The sequence below is a fragment of the Sylvia atricapilla genome, chromosome Z (genome assembly GCF_009819655.1).
Source record: "Sylvia atricapilla isolate bSylAtr1 chromosome Z, bSylAtr1.pri, whole genome shotgun sequence".
NCBI lineage: Eukaryota > Metazoa > Chordata > Aves > Passeriformes > Sylviidae > Sylvia > Sylvia atricapilla.
The window spans coordinates 29,803,670-29,824,801 of NC_089174.1; the positions used below are offsets into that span (position 1 = coordinate 29,803,670).

At 36.5% G+C, this 21,132-nt stretch overlaps 1 protein-coding gene across 1 annotated transcript in view; it reads right to left on the reverse strand.

Annotated features, from left to right (window-relative positions):
- The window catches only part of TRPM3 (transient receptor potential cation channel subfamily M member 3), a 265,094-nt gene that overhangs the window by 85,111 nt on the left and 158,851 nt on the right, over window positions 1–21,132 (reverse strand). The window contains exon 7 of the mRNA XM_066340019.1: window positions 8,245–8,419. Within this exon, the coding sequence (XP_066196116.1) occupies window positions 8,245–8,419 (175 nt within the window). The remainder of the gene's footprint in view (window positions 1–8,244; window positions 8,420–21,132) is intronic.

The window sequence follows — 21,132 nt, forward strand, 5'->3', positions numbered from 1 at the left end:
TTTCAGAAAAAAGATTTACTCACAATTGTTGCCTAAGAGTGTGTGGGTATGTTTTGTCTGCTTGTTTTCAGAAGATGTCAACCTTAGTTTTGACACATCACATTATCAGGACTGAACTGTATGGCTTTCCAGAAAAATCAGGATCCTGAATTTTAAGGAAAAAAAACCCCTTGCATGGACTCAAGGAGTTAGTCAATAGGACCTCGTGGGAAACTGCTCTCTGGAAATTGCCCTCAAGGAGCAGAACAGAGTTAGCAGATCCCTAAGGACACATCCCATAAAGCACAAGAACATCCCTGGGTGAAAGAAATAAGGCAAAGAAGGCAAGAGACCACTACAGATGACTGGAGATCTGCTGGTTAAACAAATAAACAAACAAAAAGCAGAAATTGCACCATCAGTGGAAAAGGTACAGGTAACCTGGACAGAGTTTATGGACACAGCCCAGTTATGTAGGATGGGGTGAGGAAAGCCAAGGCAAAGAAGAAGCTGAATTTGCAAAGGATATATAGAATAACAGGAAGGGCTTCTACACAGGTCTATCAGTGAGAAAAAGAAGGTTGAAGAAAGCATTTACCCCACTGGGTGAGCAAGGCTTGCAAACTGGCAATAATGTACAAAGAAAAGGCTGAGATACTGAGCTTACCAAGGCCAGGTGCACAGGCTTGCACCTGGGTTGGGGCAATCCCCAGCAGCAAGACAGGCTGAGGGACGAAGAGATCACAAACAGTTTTCTGGAGAAGGGCCTGGTGTGTGAAAGGCTGGGCAAGAGCTGACAGTGTTCATTCCCACCTCAGAAAAACAATTGTGTCCTGGGCCACATCCAAAGCATCATGGGCAGCAGGGCAAGGATCCTGCCCCTCTGCTCTGCTCTGGTGAGACCCCACCTGGAACACTGCATCAAGCTCTGGGACTCCGAACACAGAAGAACATGGCCCTGCTAGAGCAGGTCCAGAGGAGGCTATGCTGCTGATCAGAGGGCTGGAGCTCCTCTCCAGTCCTCTGACTGTGAGAAAAGGTTGAGAGAGTTGGGAATGTTCAGCCTGGAGAAAGGCAGCTCAGAGGAAACCTTATTAAAGCACTTGTAGGGTACCTGTAAGAAAGATGGGGCCAGACTTTGTAGCAGGGTCAGTTTTAACAGAACAAGGAACAATGCTTTTAAAACTAAATAGTGTGGATTTAGATTAGATATGAACAAAAGATGTTTTACAACGTGGATGATAAAATGATGAAAAAAGTGTCCCAGAGAGCTGGTAGGAGCCCCATCCCTGGCAATGTTTGGGTTCAGGTCAGAGAGGGCTCTGAACAACCTGATCTACTTGAAGATGAACTTGCTCAGGGCAGGGCAGTCAGATTAGATGACCTCTAAAAATGCCTTCCGATCAAAACTATTCTATCTTCCTGTGATTCACTGCTTCAGATCAATTAGGAGAAGCCACTTCAATAACCTGAACTGACAAAGTAAAAAAGGCTGTTTCTGTCCAAGATGTATTGGATGTTTAAACTGAAGCAAAACTTTCTCCATTGCTTGATGTGCTGTCTTCATGCAGGAGACAGATGACATTTTGAGCCTATTCCCTGCTCAGAAAGAATTTTTTTAAGTTATGCCTAATATTTGAGGAGATAAGAGACGTTTCACTTAATCTTCCCAAACTCATGACGTGATTTTGTAGTGATCATTGGAGAAAGATCTGGCCTATAATCCACCACCTAACTTGTCTAGCTTTCTTTTTCTTCAAAGATTTTTAGTACTGGAATCATATGATGTACTAGAGAGTTACAAAGATTATGCTCTAGCCCACTTTCAAAATGTATAATAGATTTTTAAAAAGGTACTATTCTCAAAATGCTTTGTAATGTCTTTAAATAATACACTTCACTCAATGGATTGCACATAATCTCTTTTTAACTTTTCATTTTTGAAGTTTTTTTTTCCCAGGATAAGGTAAATATATCCATAAAATATCAGTGGGATAGGGAAATTATTCCCTGCCCTTCCTTATAGGAAGCTTAGGGGATTTTTTGTTTTAATTATGATTTGCACTCTAGACAATCACACTATATGTAAGAAACATGACCAGAGGCTCTGCTCATATTTTCTTCCACTGGAATTACAAATAAGATAAAATTGTGCAAATTTGTGGGACTGGCTGAATTTCTTAAACATTTTCAAATCCACACATTTTGCATATCATACGTTATGAGAAATGACAGCTAGTAAATGTAATTATTCCTTCATTGTATTCAAACAAGGGTGAATTCTGTGTGCCTTTATGAGGAATCAAAATCAAATCAGACCTTCACTGATAGTTGCTCCACACTACATAATTTTTCACTGCCTACAGTTTATTGAATGTCTGCTTCTTCACCAAAAGAGAGATTAACATATTGACCCTCCCAAGGTAAACAAATTGACCATCTTCTGTCCAGGTTTTTATTTGCAAAGCTTTTGCTATAAGAGAAAAGTAATGATATAAAAATATGCAATGTGAAAATAATTTTACAAATTAATTCAAACATGATTTGGATCCATGATTCCTTATGATATGGTAGACACAACGAGGGATACTAAAGAAACATATCACATATTATGATCTCTTTTGCTCAAAGTGAAAAATTCCTGTATTTTTTCTATTAGCAAAAAGGGATTTAAATAATATTTCTCAGATTTGAAGCCTAAAAATGATGCCACAGTGGATCCAGAGAAAGATCAGTTCAAAGGCAATCTTTAATGATTCTCATATGAGGATGCTTATTTAAAGCACAGAGAATGTTTAATATTTCCCTGTGAACATTAGGCAAGTAGTACATTTTTATGGTATTAAATTGAACTCTTAAGGGTCTCATGCTTGCAGAAGTAGAAATGATAGAGTAGTTAATGAGCTATAAATTCAGCTTGGAGACTGCATTCAAATACTGCAAGTAATTTCTTATTCTGTAAGGAAATATTTTTCTAAGAAGGGACATAGTTTTAACCTAGTGTTTCATTTCTCTGGTTTTAAATTCAGTATTTAATAAAGAAAAAGGAATATCTCTGAGAGTTAAAAGCTTCAAAATATTCATTTAAAGTTGCACTTTGCATTAGTTTTACATTCAGTTTTTGCTTTTATCCAAGTAAATGAAATGAAAAAGAACCCATCCTTGACTATACAATCCAAAATACTCCAGCTGTATGTGGAGGAGAGTAACTACCAATGAAGATATTTACTTAGGATTTAGTAGGGACTAAATTTACATGCTTATGATTGATCTTATGTTCTCACCCCTCAATGCTGTTCCTTGTATTTTCAAGTAAAATATAATACAAGTGCTTCAGAGATGAGAAAATCTGACCTTTAAATCAAGGTCAAATTGAAAAGCAGCCAATACTTCTTCCAATTCACTATATGAGGAGTGTTGCATTTAAGATGCCTTCTTATTTAAGTTATACTGTGGACATAGCTTGTTTGTCATCAAAAATGTAAAAGGTACCAGGAATTCACTCAGCTCCACTAAATTACTTATGAGAATTTAATTTACTTGTACTGAAATGTAGCCACCCACTACATTTTTAAAACTCTGATTCAGACTTTTCCAGACCAAGGAAAAATTTAGTCTCTGATATTAAAGTCCTAATAAACTTAAACTCTCCCCCGTGTTAGTCCTGCATAACTGACACTCATAACGCTGAAACGTCAGCTCAGTGGACAACTGCATAAATCTTATCTTCTCCTGAAACTTAAATGAGAGAGATGAGACAATGAGACCTCAAAACTGATTTTCCCACAAAGACACCTTTCCTTCAAGGTGTGCTCCACCATTCCTTCTGCACCATTCATGGTGCCTGGCAGAGTGGCGGGCACAGCTCAGGGTGGTGCTGGCAGCCTCCTCCACTGAGGCTCCACTCGTAGTGAAAATGTCTATCCAAAGGTTGTCCTATGGAAGCAAAATGTCTGCCTTGTCATGAGGAAAGCCTACACTTAGGCCTTAAAAAGGCAGATTGAAGCTTGTCTCCTTTTTCAAAGATGCACGAGCACTGGCATTGTAAAGGGGGACTGCACCTTCATTAATATTTATTTTTCTGCCATGTGGAATGTTCTAGGAAGAATAATTAACAAGGAGGTAAGACTGGCACAACAAAAACCCGATACAAAAGGACCTATTGGTCAGATAGGCAATTGTTCAACACACTAAAGGATTTCTTTAAATGGATGGATTGGCACAACATTGATCAAAACTCAAGCAGAGCGATGTATTTGTTCTCCTTCATCTACAGACATAGTTATTCTCCCCATGGAAACAAACTTTCAAACTTTTTTTTAACTTAAAAGCTCACAGAACTCACAGGCAGTGCTTAGCACACATATACACACACATTCTTATGTACAGAAAATTAATTCTTGTTGGGCTGCTGTAAGATAGAATTTAAGATTGTGCAAAACCAGCACAATAATATAAACATACAAATGAGTTTGTTTCTGCCATTAATGATGTAAGTGTTGAATTATTTAAATAGCAGCTGGAACATATGCTGTTTCTCGGATAATACCTTGCTTCTGACAAGCAGCTAGAATTAAAATAGGTTTTTGACTTGATAATCTGATTGCATAGTAGACTGCAGAATGAAACTGCATGAAATTCAGATGTATTACCTTGATTTAGAATTTAATAAACACAGTTTTGTATAACCTACCTAGATTCTATCCGAAAGAAAAAGCTGCTATCTGAGTTTAGTTAACATGGCAATTATTTGATATTCTTCTCATAGTTCTAAGCACTATTCAAACATAGGTTAGAGAGGGGAAAAAAGGATCCAATTTGTAGCTGAAGTCTAATACATCTGAATAAAATATTTTTATTAATATAATGATAGTTTTACTTCTGATATTATTAAAAATATAACTGTATGCCAGAGTAATAATGTTTTTTCTGAACTAGGATGAACACATATAAATCTCCACTAACTAGTTTAGCAAATTTCATAGTTTGCATTTTATTTAGTGGAAAGTGAAGAGAATTTTGTGGGTTGATAATATTGCAGAGAACAATCTGGAGTGGCACTCCCATAATAAGAAGACCCATAGTAAGACAGAATAATACCTTTCACAGAGCCAGATATGAGAGTCTCAGGTAAGAAACTGCTGGTTCTTCCTCTGTTGTTACTACAACTTGACTTTTCTACAGGCAGGCATTTGTGATGATGAAATAGAACTACAGCAATGTAAAATCATGGAATCATAGAATGGTCTGAGTTGGAAGGGATCTTTAAAGCTCATCCAATTTCAATGTTCCTGCCATGGACAGGGATACATTTCACTGAACCAAGTTGCTCAGAGCTTCATCTAACATGGACAGGAACAATTCCTGCACATGCCTGTGCCAGCACCTCAACACACTCATAGTAAAGAATATCTTACTTATGTCCAGTCTAAAGATACCCTCTTTCAGCTTAAAATCATTGCCCCTTGTCCTGTCACTACTGATGTTTTTAAAATGTCTTTCATATATGCCCCATTTATATCTAGAAATAAATTAGTTGATTCTCCTCCTGGATTTTCTTTTTTTATGATGACATCAGAACACAGGAAAGGTAGATGTACATAGAAAATAAATGGATAAAGCGTATTTGAGTAATGTTATGTGAAGCATTTTCAGGAGATCACTGAAAACAGAAATAACTTCTCTAAGATTCACTGAAACCTGGCATATTCATACGTTTCACAGATGCAGTGCAGGTCTAAGCATGAACCGGAACATAAAATGAATTTAAGTATTAACAAAACTATCTTTTTCCCTGTAGGAATTTTAGGTTGAGTCAGTTTGTGATCACATTTATTTCTAAAACACATAATATTTCTTGGTCTAGAGCTCAATGTTTAAAGATTTATACTTTATTATTTGCTTACTCTGTGTGTGAATACATATACTCCCACACATTCTAACACACACAAAAATGAGTCCCAGGGAATCCTGACCTTCTACTTTTAAAAAAAGCATGAAAAAGCTCTGAGCTGTAAGAATCTGTGGGATTTTTCACTTCCACTTTTATGTTTTGTTCTAAAATTGTTAAATCTACTTTCTATTTGTTGTTTTCTCCTCTGAACATCAAACTGAGTTCTGCTTTGGGAACTTCTGAGAGGACAAAGTCAATGACCATTGCTGAACATGTGGAAACCTTCTGAGAGTGCTTGTGGCTGTGAGGTAAGGAACAGGTTAGGGCAGCCACAAGGCTGTGGACCAAGAAAACTTCAGCATTTTCTGATAGATGCTGCTACTCTTGATCTACGATGCCTGGAACCTTATTTGCTACTCATCCCTTATGAGACAAGGCAAAGCCCTTGTTAACTTATGCCTGGGAAAATCCTATCCAAGAACAAGACCAAGAGCACAGCCAAGCTTCTGCAGCAGCTTCTGCAAGAGGATGAAAGGAAAGGGGTCTTCAGATTAATTTGTTCCATCACAAACAGTTTCAGGTATGGTGGTGACACACTACAGAGTAATTTTCTCCATGTCTGGATGCAACACTTCAAGTCCCAGGCTTTGGTGCCCATTCTTGATGCCAGGAGACAAGGCCTTTTTTTCCTGTAGTTCTGTGGTCCTGGAGGAGCTGTACTATCAAGCACAGGATTATGTACCTAGTGACAATAACTGTGTTGCTGGAAATAACTCAAGAAGATGAGCACTATCCTTAGGTCTTTCCCAGATTAGGGCAATTTTGTGCTAAATTCCACAAAAACATGAGTGGATGAGTCAGACATATGTGCACAAGCCCTTACCCTTATAGAGAATTTTAACCACTGTTTTACCTACTAAAGGGATAACTCAGTAGAGCATAAGCAATCCTTGAAGTCCCTGAAGTGACCTGACAAAAACTTCCAGACTCAAGTAACAGAGCAGACAATGAAAAGAGATGATGTGCTGGACCTCATACCAGACAAGGGACTCTCTGTATTGGATGTGAAGGTCAAGGCGACCTTGGCTGCAGTGACCATGAGCAGCTGGAGCTCTAGATTCTGAGAAGAGGGAGAGGGCAAAAAATAAGTCCCAAGATCCTGGCCTTGTGATGAACAGACTTTGTCCTCTTTGGGAATCTTTCAAAGGGTCTCACAATAAGACTAGAGGGAAGAGTGGTGTGAGAAACCTGGTTAATACTCAGGAATTGCCTCCTCCAAACTCAGTGAATGGGGCAGAGACGTGGAAGTGGAAAAAGCTCAAATACTGAGTGTCTTCTTCAGTCTCAGGCCTCAGACACTGGGAGGAAAGTCTGGAGGAAGAAAGTGGAAGATGATAACATCACCAGTTCATGGATCCTGACAGTGTCTACTGACAAATGCTGGGGGAGCTGACTGATAACATGGCAAAATCATAATCTTTGAACAATCAGGACAACTGGAAGAATTGTCTGTGGACTGGAGACAAGCAACGGTCAGTCTTGCTTTAGAGCAGAGAAAGAAGGAGGATCAGGGGAACTACAGGCTCAAAGGCTTCCCCTTGATCTGTGGGACTGTGATGGGCCATTTATTCCTGTCACATGAAGGAGATGAAGATGATCAGAGGTAGCCACACCTGACAACCCAATAACCTTCTTTGAAAAAATGACAGGATTGGTACATGAAGGACAAGAAGGGGATATTCCTCCTGCAGACCTCTCTAAGGCTTTTGACATTGTCTTTCATAAGATCCTCGTAGACAAGCTGATGAAGTATGGGAGGAGACAGTGAGGTGAATTGAAATTGGATGAAAGACTGGGACCAGAGGTTTGTGATCAGTTGAAGGTCAGCATATTTCATAGTCCAGTCCTGGGTTCAATCCTGCTCAACATCCTCATTGATGATCTCGAAGATGGGACTACATGTAGGCTCAGCAGGTGATCTTTCCTCTCTCCTTACCACTTTTGAGGACAATTCTGGAGTCATGTGTCTGAATCTGCCTTCCCCAGTACAAGAGAGGGATGCACATACTGGAGTGTCCAGAAAAAGACCATTAAGATGATGAAGGGACTGGATCACCTCCTATAAGAGGAAAGGCTGGTAGAGCTGGGATTCTCCAGCCTGAGGGAGAGAAGGGTCAGAGACAAGGCCTGTTTTAAGGCTTGTTTTGTTTTGTTCTGAATACCTTCAATATTTCACCCATACCAATGATGGAAACAGCCATGTGAGGTAGGTGGTGCTTTTGTACAGTACCATTAATAATTTCCTGTGCTCTGCTTTACCACTGAATTGAACCTGTGGACAGAGAAAGAACACAGGCTATGCAATGACTTACCCTCCTTCTTCAGAATATTTGTGACCAAAGGCAAGGATGTCAGATGCTCGGCCACTGCCATCGCATATCACAACAGGAACAGGAGGAGTGTCTCGCAGGTACTCCAGAACAATGGAGATGACATTGGGACCTCCTTCCACAATAAGGGCCACCACTGGAACCCCTTGGCCGATTCCTGGAGCAAAACAAAAGAAGAACCAAACCAAAAGAAGAACCAAACCAAACAAAAACAACACAAAACAAAACAGCCAACCAACCAAATAAAAAACCACACGCACAAAACAAACAAACAAAAAATAAATAAATGCAATGACAAAGGAACAAAAAAACCCACAAAGCCAGCAAGGCAAACAAAACATAACAAAAGACAGAAGAAAAAAAATCAAATTGAAATAACTGCATTATGACTGTACAGTGTTATGTTAGAGAAAATGCATTCAATAAATCAAATATTTTAAGTACAGATGGGACAAGTGTAGCCATCTCATCAGTTCCACTGCATAAACCAGCATTTTCTAGATTTTTTTTCTGCTTCAAATACAACAGTTATGTTTAAATAGACCATAATTTTTTTTTTTAAAGATCAAATCTTGTTTTAAAATCTCAAAGAAGGTACTGCATTTCTTCCTCACATGTTCATAATCAAGATGGGAATCTTGCTTGTAGTCTAGCTTTTGCATGATTCAGTTTCCCATCATTGAGTCTTCAATAGTTTTCCTTGCTGCTTCAAAATTACCTCTATGATATTTTTCCTGCTGGAAAATCCTGTATGGGATCCACTTTGAGGTTGCAGCTAGGCAGCCCTTTAACCTTTTCCTTAATAAACTAAACACATTCTCTTGCAAGTCAGCGCTATACTTGTTTTTCAAGTCTAGTCAGTCTCAGTTTTTCCCTGAATTTTCTCCAATTTTGCAACATTTTCCTTGATTTGCAGACCCCACACCAAGGACATTGCTCCAAAGAGAGCTGAAATAGTGCTTAACCAAAGGAGAGGCATCTTCATTTTATGCACCATTGGTGTAATTACATGGGAGCCTTTTGCAAAAGTTGTAACACAGACTGCCAGGAAAGCTGTGTGAATATAGAGAAAGGCAATCTGATGCCAGGCTGGTGTTAACATAGCTAAAAAAATATTTTATGGTAGTCACTTCTTGACCAGTTGAGACTAGGGACATTCAAAAAGACTCAGGTAATAGAAGAAGTTGAACATTTTCTGTTAGCATTTTTTTCCTGACAGAAGCTTTTCTTCCTTTTCAAGTAGCTTCTTCTAAGAAAACCTATATGCATTCTGCACAAAATTCTGACATTTTACTGAAAAAAATATAGTGTTCTTCACTATTAATAGCTGGGTTGGAAGAAGTTGCACAAAGTCATGTAACAACTGTTAGTATGTCTGATAAAGTTTTCTTTAAGAGACAGTTCAATTCTCAGAAGCAAAGGTAAGCGTGTGAGCCTGGAACATTAAATCTGGTTAGACCCTCTAGAAATATCCACAGATCAAATGATTTTCAATTATTTTAAGGATTTGAATTACTGTCAAAAATGAGATGAACTATTATTTAAGAAAGAAAGAAAAAAAGCTAGTTTCTATATCTAACAGGAAAACATTCCAGGCATTTCTTGAACCATTTTGGACGAAACATTATGTTTCCTGAAGTGATTCTCAGCATGCCTTGTTATGCCTTTATCTACTGTCAGTCTGTGACTTTTTTGTCAAGGAGCTCAAGTAAAATGTAAATAAATAAATGTTTATTTATGTTATGAAAACCAGAGATAGAATTATAAAATGTAGGCTAATGAAAGAGCATAGGAAGGGTGGTGTATAACATGGTGATTAACAGAATGATTTTCACAGAGATCAAGGGTTAATTTTTTCTAATAATAAGGACTTCTCTTAATTGCTGTTCTACCCAATCTAGACACTTGCTAATAAGATAATATTAAGAAGTATTCTTAGTAATGTGTCAGATTGGGTCTGGATGACATTGAGGATTAATAGAAATTGATAAAAGTTCACAATTTGAGATGCAAAGCTGTTTATGTGGTGTTTAATAAATCCTACTGTAAACTGGGAACTCATCAGGAACTCACCAAAAAAGCTGATGACAAGAGAATAGTCTTTGGTATAGTAAGAGTACTAGGAAAAGTTATGATCCTGAAATACATACAGCAAAACATTTTAAGGAGGAAACAGGCAACTCAGTGCCATTGTGCAAGCCACTCGAGAAATTCCATCCAAAATACTATCTGTACCTGTGTTTAGGATTGTTCAGAAAGAACAAACTCGAATGAATGGAGGAAAAAGTCAAAAAAAGTCCATGTGGAAATAAAGATGACATTTTATGAGACAAGATTCAATAAGTTTGACTTCTTTCCTGAGTAAATTAAGGGGGAAAAGACACCATGACTGGACACCCTCATGACATATATCACATTAGAAATTAACAGTTTTAGATGGAGTTCAGAACATTTACAGTTATGAGATGAGTGAAATATTTAAAGCCTTCTTGTAAGACTAAAAGGGAAAGCTTTTGGTTTTGAAGTGACGCTCTGATGCTCAACAATCATAATAATTGCAGTTGCCTAATGTATCTCAAACTGTTCCTGAAGTAGGTTCTGTCCTGCTGGAAGTCTGTTTATTCCTAGTGTTTTCTACCAGATAAATAATTCTCATAATATAAATATGGTTATCTAAACAGCTGCAATATTTTTGGGCCATTTGAAACCATGTCTAAAATTCCTCTTGCAACCTTTGATTTTCTTTCTCAGTTTTTTAACACACATAATCTTTTTTAAATTTGAGCCTTTATAGTGACAAGAGTATCCTGGCATACAAAAGTTCTCTGCAAGTGTTTCAATTGCGTTTCACTGTGGTTAATCAGATGGCAGGTTTTTTGTTCTCTGGTTCTTTAGAAATACATTCAGCATGAAAACAATACTCTAATTCAAGGCTAGTAAAATAAAAGAACTTTTCTCCAATTCAGAGTTCAACGAAACTTTATAGCTTTAAGTTAAAAAAAGCCTTGGTTTATCATATACAATTAAGTTCCAGATTGAACTGTAACTCATTTATTATTCTGGCACTTTTCTTTGTGAGACAAAAAAATTAATTTAAACACAAACTTGATTTCTATATCTTGTTTTCCTTTGGGAAATTCTCTCTGAGTTTCAGTAAATAGATTTTTTTTTATTTTCAATTCCATTGTTCTTCATAAATAATTTTGGTTTGGAAAAATCTACTGTTTCTTTAGTTTGGTGGGCAAATTATTCCATTTAATTTCTGGAATTAGAAATAATATTTAAATCAGCTACTAATACTTTGTCTATATTTCTTCAAAATATAACCACTTCTGGCTTTCAGGAAAGTTCACTTCACTACAGCTGTCTGAACCCTAATGTCAGAAACTTACCCATATCTATTAATTTCTGATTGGTAATTGTATCCACAGCATGAAAAAAATCAGTAGACACAGTGAAATAAAAAAAGGTCATGCCTGCTTGAGTACCTCAGAATTTCAAAAAATGGGTAAATGGGAATTACCACATCCTCAGCTTTCTATCATGTTCCCGATTGTATTTAAATTAGTTTTGACATTATATTCATTTCAGAATAAAAACTTAGCTACTTATACCGAGATGTTTGCAGCTCAATAACTCTCAGCCAAAAGGCTGAGTAGATTTGAATTAAACTTTTTGATACCTTGATGCTAAAAATCTCTGGATGCTTACCTGCTGCTAACTATTAGGAACTTGGAAATACTTGCAGAGGGTCTCCAGAAAATTTTCAGTGCATCTGAAGACATTGACTGACTATACTAACACTGCATTAATAGCTATGTTGATATGAAATTGAGAACTGACTGTGCTTTGCCTCAGTGGAGCACTGGGACAATTTGGAGAGTGCTGACGCCAGCAAGAACTTCTGACTGAGATAAAGGTAGCTGATAGATCGCTCTTTAACTGATAATCAAAATCTATTTCCTTCTAAATCTCCTCAAAAATAAAAGAATCAGAAATTCTTTGTAGGAGCTCTATTTCAGCTTGTGCATTATATGATATACAATAGTCTGCAAAGAAGGGGCTGGCAGGGCCTGATAGATCCACAGGGAGTCTTTGGTTTCAGACACTTCTTTTAGAAGAATAGTGGCAGGTTGTGAGGTGAGATGCTAAATGCAGAGATAATACATTCCTTACAATGTCAATGATGTCACTACAAAAAGGGTTTTTTGCTTAAGTTGAGATTTTCAGAAAGCAGGCAGTGCCAAAATGAAACCTTGCTGACATATAACTGGACTACTGTACTGGAACTGCTGTCTACTAGCACACATCCAGAAGGTGGAAACTTTATGCCATGCACAATGGACAGTTGAATAAATAAACAAGGAAAAAAAATTCCCTTCATGTGTTTTTGTGGAATTTACCAAAAAATTGCCTTAGTCTGGGGAAAAAAACCTAAGAATAGCACTCATCTTGATGGGCTATATTCAGCAATATGCTAAAGTTGCATTCACTAAGTACTCTAAAAGTATATAACCTTAAAAAAATTTGCATTTTGTTAACTGGAAAGAAAGTAGCATTAATGCACTACACTGAAATATTGCCCAATCTGAAACTGCAGAGAACCTTCTTTGGTACAGGGCAACGCATTATTATCAGGAAAGACTATCACTTGGTGTTTTCCAAACACAGGAGAAAGTATGATTCATTTTTACATATCTGAATACTTTTTTCTGTTTCCCAGAAGATACTAAAGAACACCTTAATCAGCTTTTTACTTAAGAATCTTTGTAGAGAAACCTTTCAAATTCAAGTGAATTATGTTTAAGTATTTGAAAATTTATGGACATCTGATTATTACATGGAGGATTTATTTTTAAATTTACTTAGGTCACTTTTTAAAGTATTTCTAGAATGAGCTTTGGTTTCAACAAATATTTTTTTCCTTCTTTTGGAAGATGGAGGAAACTTCTTGTCTAGCAGTATATCTGCAGATTTAAATGGTTGTGAATACTGACTAATGTGTTATCTATGTGTTGTTTATGACTAACTTAACTAATAGTTCAAGATGATAAATATCTGATTGAAAAATCAAGGGTCTTCCATCTTAATAGTGGTCTCTGTAGTTTTATTCTGTGTTATTAAAAATAGGTTGTTAGACAGACAGGAATATTTTTTTTTCTCTCATATTTTCAAAATAAATATTAAGTTTGCATCCAATAGTAGGTATGTGTAAAACATCTCATACTAACTGGCATATTACTATTTATAATCTATATTTTTATTTTTAATAAGCTCTTCAATTCATATACTAAATTATTAATATTTCTGCTATAAATCCAAAAATACAGGTAGCCTCTCATGAGTTCATTAATAGAATACAGAAAAACAAGTAACTATTTTCACTCAGTATAATGATTCATGCAAAAAGAAGAAAGTATCAAAGACCTGACTCTCATCACTATACTGATTTCTAGAACATTAACCTGTATTTTGAGTGTTTTAGTAAGTATGGATTTTTGCAGGGTCGATTAGACAGCTTAACGTTTCACAGTGTCAGGTATTGTGGATACTGTGGGTGAAATTAGACTGCAATATTGTGAGAAAGATTTATGTAGTCAACTTAAAGCTTCATTACTGTGTTATTGCCTTTGTGGTCAGCAGCACAGCCATTAGACTTTCTGACAATTGTGATTCCAGGAACATATGTACACATCAGAACATTTTTCCCAATGTGCACCAAATAGCACTTCCTGGTAATATACAAGAAAACCTATCATTTCCCCCTTGACACAGCTGTAATGGATAAAAACGTAAATTAAAATATTAACTAGAAAAAATGAATGAATCTGGAAATGGAAGGAAGGAAAAGCTGCATGATGTTTGTGTTGTGTGAAAAGAAACTAAAAAAATATCTACCATGCTTTGCAGAAGCCTATTTTGTTTCTAAGTTCTTGGAAAACATGAATATTTTATACTGTGAGTATATTTATAAATAATGTATAACAGTCTTATAAATTATTACTAAATCTTTTAGTAAGGAGCTAAGCATGAGTTACCCACATTTTTATAGACCAACAAGTCAATAAAAGGCCTCATTTACTACAAAATGAATTTACTAGTCATGTTTTTAAGCATGGTTTTAAGAGTAACTGGGACATATCACTGTGTTGTATACTGTCCGTAAATTCAGCCCCAAGTTCAGTCAAATAAAACAGAAGTTCTACTTGACTAACCTAACAGAAATGTGTCTAATTTCAGTATCATAACACTTGGTAATGGCAGGTACATCTGAGTTGATTTCCTACCTTTGCTTCTTAATCAGGTCAGACATTTTGGTGTGAGTTGTCCTATGTTAATTTCCTTTTCCTACCTAGAAATTTTGACTGGAGAGTTTGGTAAATATTCAGATTTGTTTGGGATGTTGGGGCCTGTGTTTGTCCTGCTGGAGGAGTTACTGCACAGCAGCTAGCACAGGAGTAGCATGCAGCTGGAAATGCATGTCACACCTCATGCTCAACATGCAGCTGGACAGAAAGATCTCCAGAGGCTGGATACAATGGAGGAACATCAGGCTTAAGGTTACACATAAGACAGACTCACTGTGGACAAACTGAGAGAGGAGGGGCAGAGTAAGCCTGTGCAAACCTTCATAAGGTGCATGAGCACTCAACCTGACAGCTCAATGTCTTTTCCTAATGAGGCACACACTGTTCATCTGTACAATGTAGAAACAGGACTCTCAGCCTTCCTAGAAAATCTGAGCCTACCCGAGGCATGTACAGGGATGTGTGAGGCATCACTGAGCTGGAATGGCTCATCAGGTCTTCAGGAAAGCAGGTATATTTGCATGATCAAAGGGCGTCTACAGTTTTGCACAGGCCTACCCTCCAGGTCCACGGATTGCTAAATCTTACTGCGCCCAGATGTACTGCAGATGGTGGGCTGCATAAATAAGCAGGTTTCTCCATGGGTCATCAAACCCTAGGTTTGCATGTGCCTATCTCAGATAATGAGGCAATAGACTCTCAGCAGTAGAAAATTCCTTATGATAGGCTTTAGATTTATTTCACACCACTACCTTGTGTACATCTTGCAAAAGGTCTGCTGCTTGTGGGCAAGAGCTATTCCTCTAACTGCAAAATTCTCCTAGGATAATGACTTCTCTTAGTGGTAAACTCAGTGCTCTCTTACTGACTGACAAACAAACAAATAAATCCAAAAATACAAATCAACAGATATATCTATGTTAGATTTCCTACAAGTGTTTGCCAGGGCACAGTGCATGGAAAGGCATGTAGATAGACCATTTTGCACAAATGCTCCATAGTGTAACAAAACAGATGACATGTTCCCAGACTATTAATTCAACAGATGAAGTTATGCTCCAGGGCTTTTCAATGCAAGGACTGCTTATTTGAGGTATTTAGTAGAAAATCTCATTTAATTTTCAGTGGAAGATTGATAAAACTGTTGTGAAGTTCACTAACAATACTGCTCTGGTTACAAGAACTTTGACAGCTTCAAATTACATTTTGATCAAATCTGATCTTAGTTTTAACCTAAATATATATGATGAACTGTGATTTTTGAGGGGAAATTGATTAATAGGCCTTTTTCATTTGCATTTGAAACTGCAAAGTAGCTTTTCCTTATGATTTTTTTGAGAGGCTTAAGCTTGTCTTAAAACATATTAAAACTTATTAACATATTAATCAGTGGTTCTGATAAGTTAAAGAAAAAAAATCCTTAGCTCAAGAAATCTGTCTTAGAAGTTTCTTCCAGTTTCTAGGCTATTGCTATGTTTCATGGGACAAGCAGTGTGATGTATTAACAATGGCTGAAAGAAACACCACATAAAACCTGTGGCTTCCAGAAACATTTGAGTCCAAGTATTTACATAATACTTGGATAATCTAGTGCAAGCTACCTGCACAGAATGGATAAACAATTAAACATGACTTGTAATTTTAATAAGCAGAAATCCTGGTGTAGAACTATAAGATTAAAAAAAATAGTTTTAAATTTCTCAATTGATATTTGCCTTACAGTAATACAGAGTCAACAAATACTGCTTTTTGGCTGTTAATACAGTATGTCTAACCACAGGTTAAGTGATGCTTAAACAGATTTACAATTAGGTTGGATTTACAACAGTTGTTAAAAGGCTTGACCACACAAATGAGTCTGCTTCACCTCTGGACATCTATGTGGTACTCCCTGTGGTCCCAGCTAGCTCAGAAAGGCTAAGTGATAATGGAGAACATCCTCAAATAATTGAGATCCTTCATATTAGGTTACACTAAAATAATATTACAACTTGGATCTTTTTCTAGGCAGTTGTTTTTAGCCTTTTTGGAAACACTTTCTGATGTGTATGACACCTTTTTGGCTAAAATATCTTTGCAGGAAGCAAATCACCTGCACATACAATGTATCTGCATGCTCCAGCTCTCCAAATCACAGCAGCAATGTGTTTACCACTAAAACAATCACATTAACTACTAAGTGATCACAACTGGAAAAAAGGGAATGGATCTTGCCTTTGCAGGATTGATAGAAAAGAATGCTGGGTTTTATTACCCAGAAGTACAGGAACATCTCCCGAATGTCACATCTAGTTCAAACCTAATTTCACATAGCTGTACTTTTTACAGTCTGCTTTCTCTTTTCCTCATCCCTTGTCTTGAGCATCTTCACTAGAACAGAGCCTCTTATTCCAGTAATGGCAAAGATAAGATGGGTATTTCTTTTAATCCTTCAAGAACTGTTCAGTTACAAAAGGAAAGAAATCTACAGAATAAAAAGCAAAACCAAAACAAAACCAACAAAACAAATAAAAAAAGAGAAAAAAAAAAGAGTCAAGCTTATTCTACTCTTTTCTGAACACCTTTAATAGTTTTTTATATTCACAAATTTAGGGGAACTTCCATTTGTTGGAGACTCATTACCAGCCCTATGTCTACAGAAATCAAACTGATCTGGTAAGCCAATACAGAACAGTCTAAGAATATTTGCTGTGTTCATGAAACTCACAAAATTATAGGATTATGCATGATGGAATGACAGACAATTACTACTAATAAAGGAAACCTTGCAACAATCCGACTTGTTTTTTCTTTTCCATTTACTTTTTGACTTTTCTACTACAGGCTTGTTGAATATAGTTTGCTATAATTTCCTTTTTATTTTCTCAAACACAATTTAAAATCACTACTATGAATTTTATTTTATTCATCTTTGTTTTTTTCCTTTGTAATTTTCGTTCATTCTCCTTGTTCTCCTTGTTACACTCACTTTCATTCTGCATTCTTATCTTTATAATTTCCCTTTTGGTAGCCCAATCACATTTTCACTTCCTCTCTGTCTCTTTCTGCTTTATTCATAATCTTCTTTTATCTCCTCTATTTTTAATTCTCCTCTTTGCTGGAAGTATGATTGTATTACATTTGTTCCAGTCTGTTCTCCTTCCTCTACCGTGATCCTTTCATTCTCATTTTTATTTGTTCAGTGTTCACCTCTCTACATCTACCTATCTACCTGCTGTCCTGCCAGAACTGACATTGACAGACAAATCTGTGGACCCAACACCTGGAATCATATCTTCATTTAATAGTGGACTGATCCTGAAAACTTCTCAAAAGAAAATCCAGCATGGTAACAAGAAAAGATTTGTGGTATCTTCTTTGATTTCTGTACTTGTCTTTGCAGAAAGAGCCTCTGTAAGACTAAACCCTGGGATTTGTGAGCTTCATGAGCATCCAAATAACCACTTGGTTACCCTTCTATACAATGGCAATACATAGTTCAAAGCTGGTACTTCAAAGACACACACACACACACACACAAAAGAAGTTTTGTAGATTTCAGTCAAAACTTACCCTATCTGTCCTTGCAGTCAACTGCTTATTAGAGCAGAGCCTGAGGACCTAATTGATTTCACTCTTGGAGCTCATCACTTGTAGGCAATAGCCTAAGACACACAGGAACAACTATAGTTCCAGAAATTCTTACATTCTGTCTGATCTTTGGTGCTTTCCCTGGCTCCCTTTGGATGTGACCAGTACTATGCAGCACTTTACAAAGCTATCACATTGTAACATAACCAAATTCTACACTACCTCATATTGCATATTAAGGTGTTTTTCCTTGTCGTATTTTGCTTATTTTTCAACATAATTGACTCTATGTAATCTCAGAAAATTATCCCTTATTTTCACTAGTTTTAGAAAACTACAACAGGTGAGCTACAGAGCAGCAGAAATTTGGCTGAAGTGGATTCATGCTAAAATAATGTTTCTTAGTTTTGCAGCTTTAGAAATTCAGTAAATCTAAAACATCCAACAATTAGGGAGATGAAATGACCTGTACTCTTTTTCTTCTATATGAATATAGAAAACACATGTTTTAAACAAACTCATCTGTTTAAAGTCAAGTTTGTGAAATGAATTTATAGATCCACTTGCATGGATCTATTCTGTGCTTCAATAATTATTTTTAACCACACACTTTCTCAGCCCTTTCTGAGGTATGTTTTTCTCCGGTGTCAGATCAACAAACATCATGATGCTTTTTATGAAAAAAACCCCAATTTTCCAATCTTTAGCAAAATCTGAAATGAGTCAAAACTTCAAACAGTTCTGGGTTTTACTGAAATTTCAAGGGAATCAAATTTTCAATCTTGCAGAAGACACCCTCTTCCACCCTCTCCCAGAAAGTAGTCTTTACCTAGATCTTCCCATAGATCTTCCCAGCTATGTAGTTATGAAAATGCATCTAGGACTGCACAGAACATGAAGGAAAAATCTGAATCAAATGAGAATTCCAAAGCATTTGATGATGATGTAATGGTCAGAGAAGGTGCCAGTGATGACAGTTGAACGTCCCTTTGCCTTCCCAGCCCCCTTCATATATTCTCAGGCATAGGATGACAAAGGGAAGTCCACGGGTCACATGAACAGATATTGTTGACATATACTGTCTAAACTGACTTCTCTACCTAATCAAATCACCCAACTTTATCCATCAGTTCCTTACTCGGAGGAAGTTTTTTCTCACAGGCCTACCAAAACTCAACTACATGAATGAGTTCTATAAAGAAGAAAGAGTAATTACAAGATCACAGGTTCCTGTGGTCTGTCTGTTTTTCAAACATCATATAGTGGAGGTAGAGCAAACCTTCTGCACCAAATAGTATGTTTAAAATTAGAATAACTGCAGGATGAGAATGAACAGTAAAACTCTGCATTAAGTCCTCTGTGGTCTGGGAGACAATTCTTCCAGAAATGCATTGGTCAGAAGAAGAGTATTAGTTTTACAAGGTAGATCTACACAGCCTGAAGATTTGGTGTGGCCATCTTTCTCAGAAATATCATTGCGCTTTGGATACAAAAACGGACCTAGCAGTGTAAGGTGGTTTTTGTAACCTTCAGAAAGGCTAAAGAGTATATGGCTTAAAAGATTTATAATAGGTCAAAAAGTTTATAAAAGATACAAAATAAAGCAAACTACTTCAACCTTTCTGATTTTTTTTGCAAAGGTCTATTTCCAATTAAACATACACTGCCTTTACATCCTCTGGCTCAGCATTCTGGTTTCAAATATGATTTTGCTTACCTATCCATATTTTTAGATTATTTCTGTCTCTCCTGGAAATGGAATTGTTAAAAATCAAAGAAAGTGGCTTTTTTTTCTTTGCCTTTTGTTTTTTCCACATAACTGTTTCTGAAGAAGAAAGTGATAGCTAATTTTATGAAGAGAAAGGAGTTTTCAGTAACAGAAAAATGTCTTCTCTTCTTTTCAGCACAGGCTGGACTACTCCTGGCTAGGTGACATTATATATGCTTGTTATTCTCATTCCTCATGTTAGTGAGGTCCTTTTGCCTCATTTCATTCTTTTCACCTGCCTCTTTTATTCTCTGAGGCTGTGTCTAATACTATAAAATGTCAGAAATCTAACAAATAAGGGATCATATTTTAAATCATTAGAGGAAACATTAGATCTTTTTACATTTTAATCTATGATGGCAGCTCTTAACTCCAATTTGAACATCACAGCCTCACTGACTGGACTCTATCTATTTCCAAAGCAAATTTTAAGAATATAAAACCTCTTTCAGATGGCTACAAAGAACAGAAAATACTTGCAGTCTTCTGACCAAGATTTTAATATTTTGATGTAGGAAGCCTTCAATGTAAGTAAAATACCTGTATTTAAAAATAAAATGTCCTTGGCATGTGGTCAGTATGTTTTCAAGGCCATTTGTAATGCAGATACCATACAAAGCTTATTTATTTTGCTCTTTGGATCACTACATTACCATCTTCTGACACATTCCTTCCTAACACATGCTGAGCACGAATTTTATTACTGACACATATGTGGTGTAAAACATGAAATGTACATGAAAGACAGAAAATGACTGTATGTTTCACCAAATAGTTATGCATACACCAGCACATGCTGTCACTGCATGCTATGCTGTGCTGTGGTGTGCTATGCTGTTATGCTATGTGTCATGTCCAGATTCTGATTCTGCTGACAAAATTATACAAGTTCTTTTAAAGAAAAAAAACGTAAAAAAATTCTTATTAATTCACCTTTCATTCAAACTAAAAGCTTTCATATATGCAATGTGAAATGATGTATATAAAAATAATCTGTGTTCTTGTCTTGTTCCACTGCTCCAGTAAGAGCATTCATATGAAGGAAAGTAAGCATTTGTCATGGAACTGCTTGTAAACTATGCTGTAAGCTCTTTAAGGGCTTGAGAATATTTCAGTCGCAATAACAAGTCAGTTAGTAGCAACGACTATATCACATGAAAGAAAGGCCTTAGTGCAAACAGAAAGAATGAACTGATATTATAAAAATGCAAACATGAGTGCAGA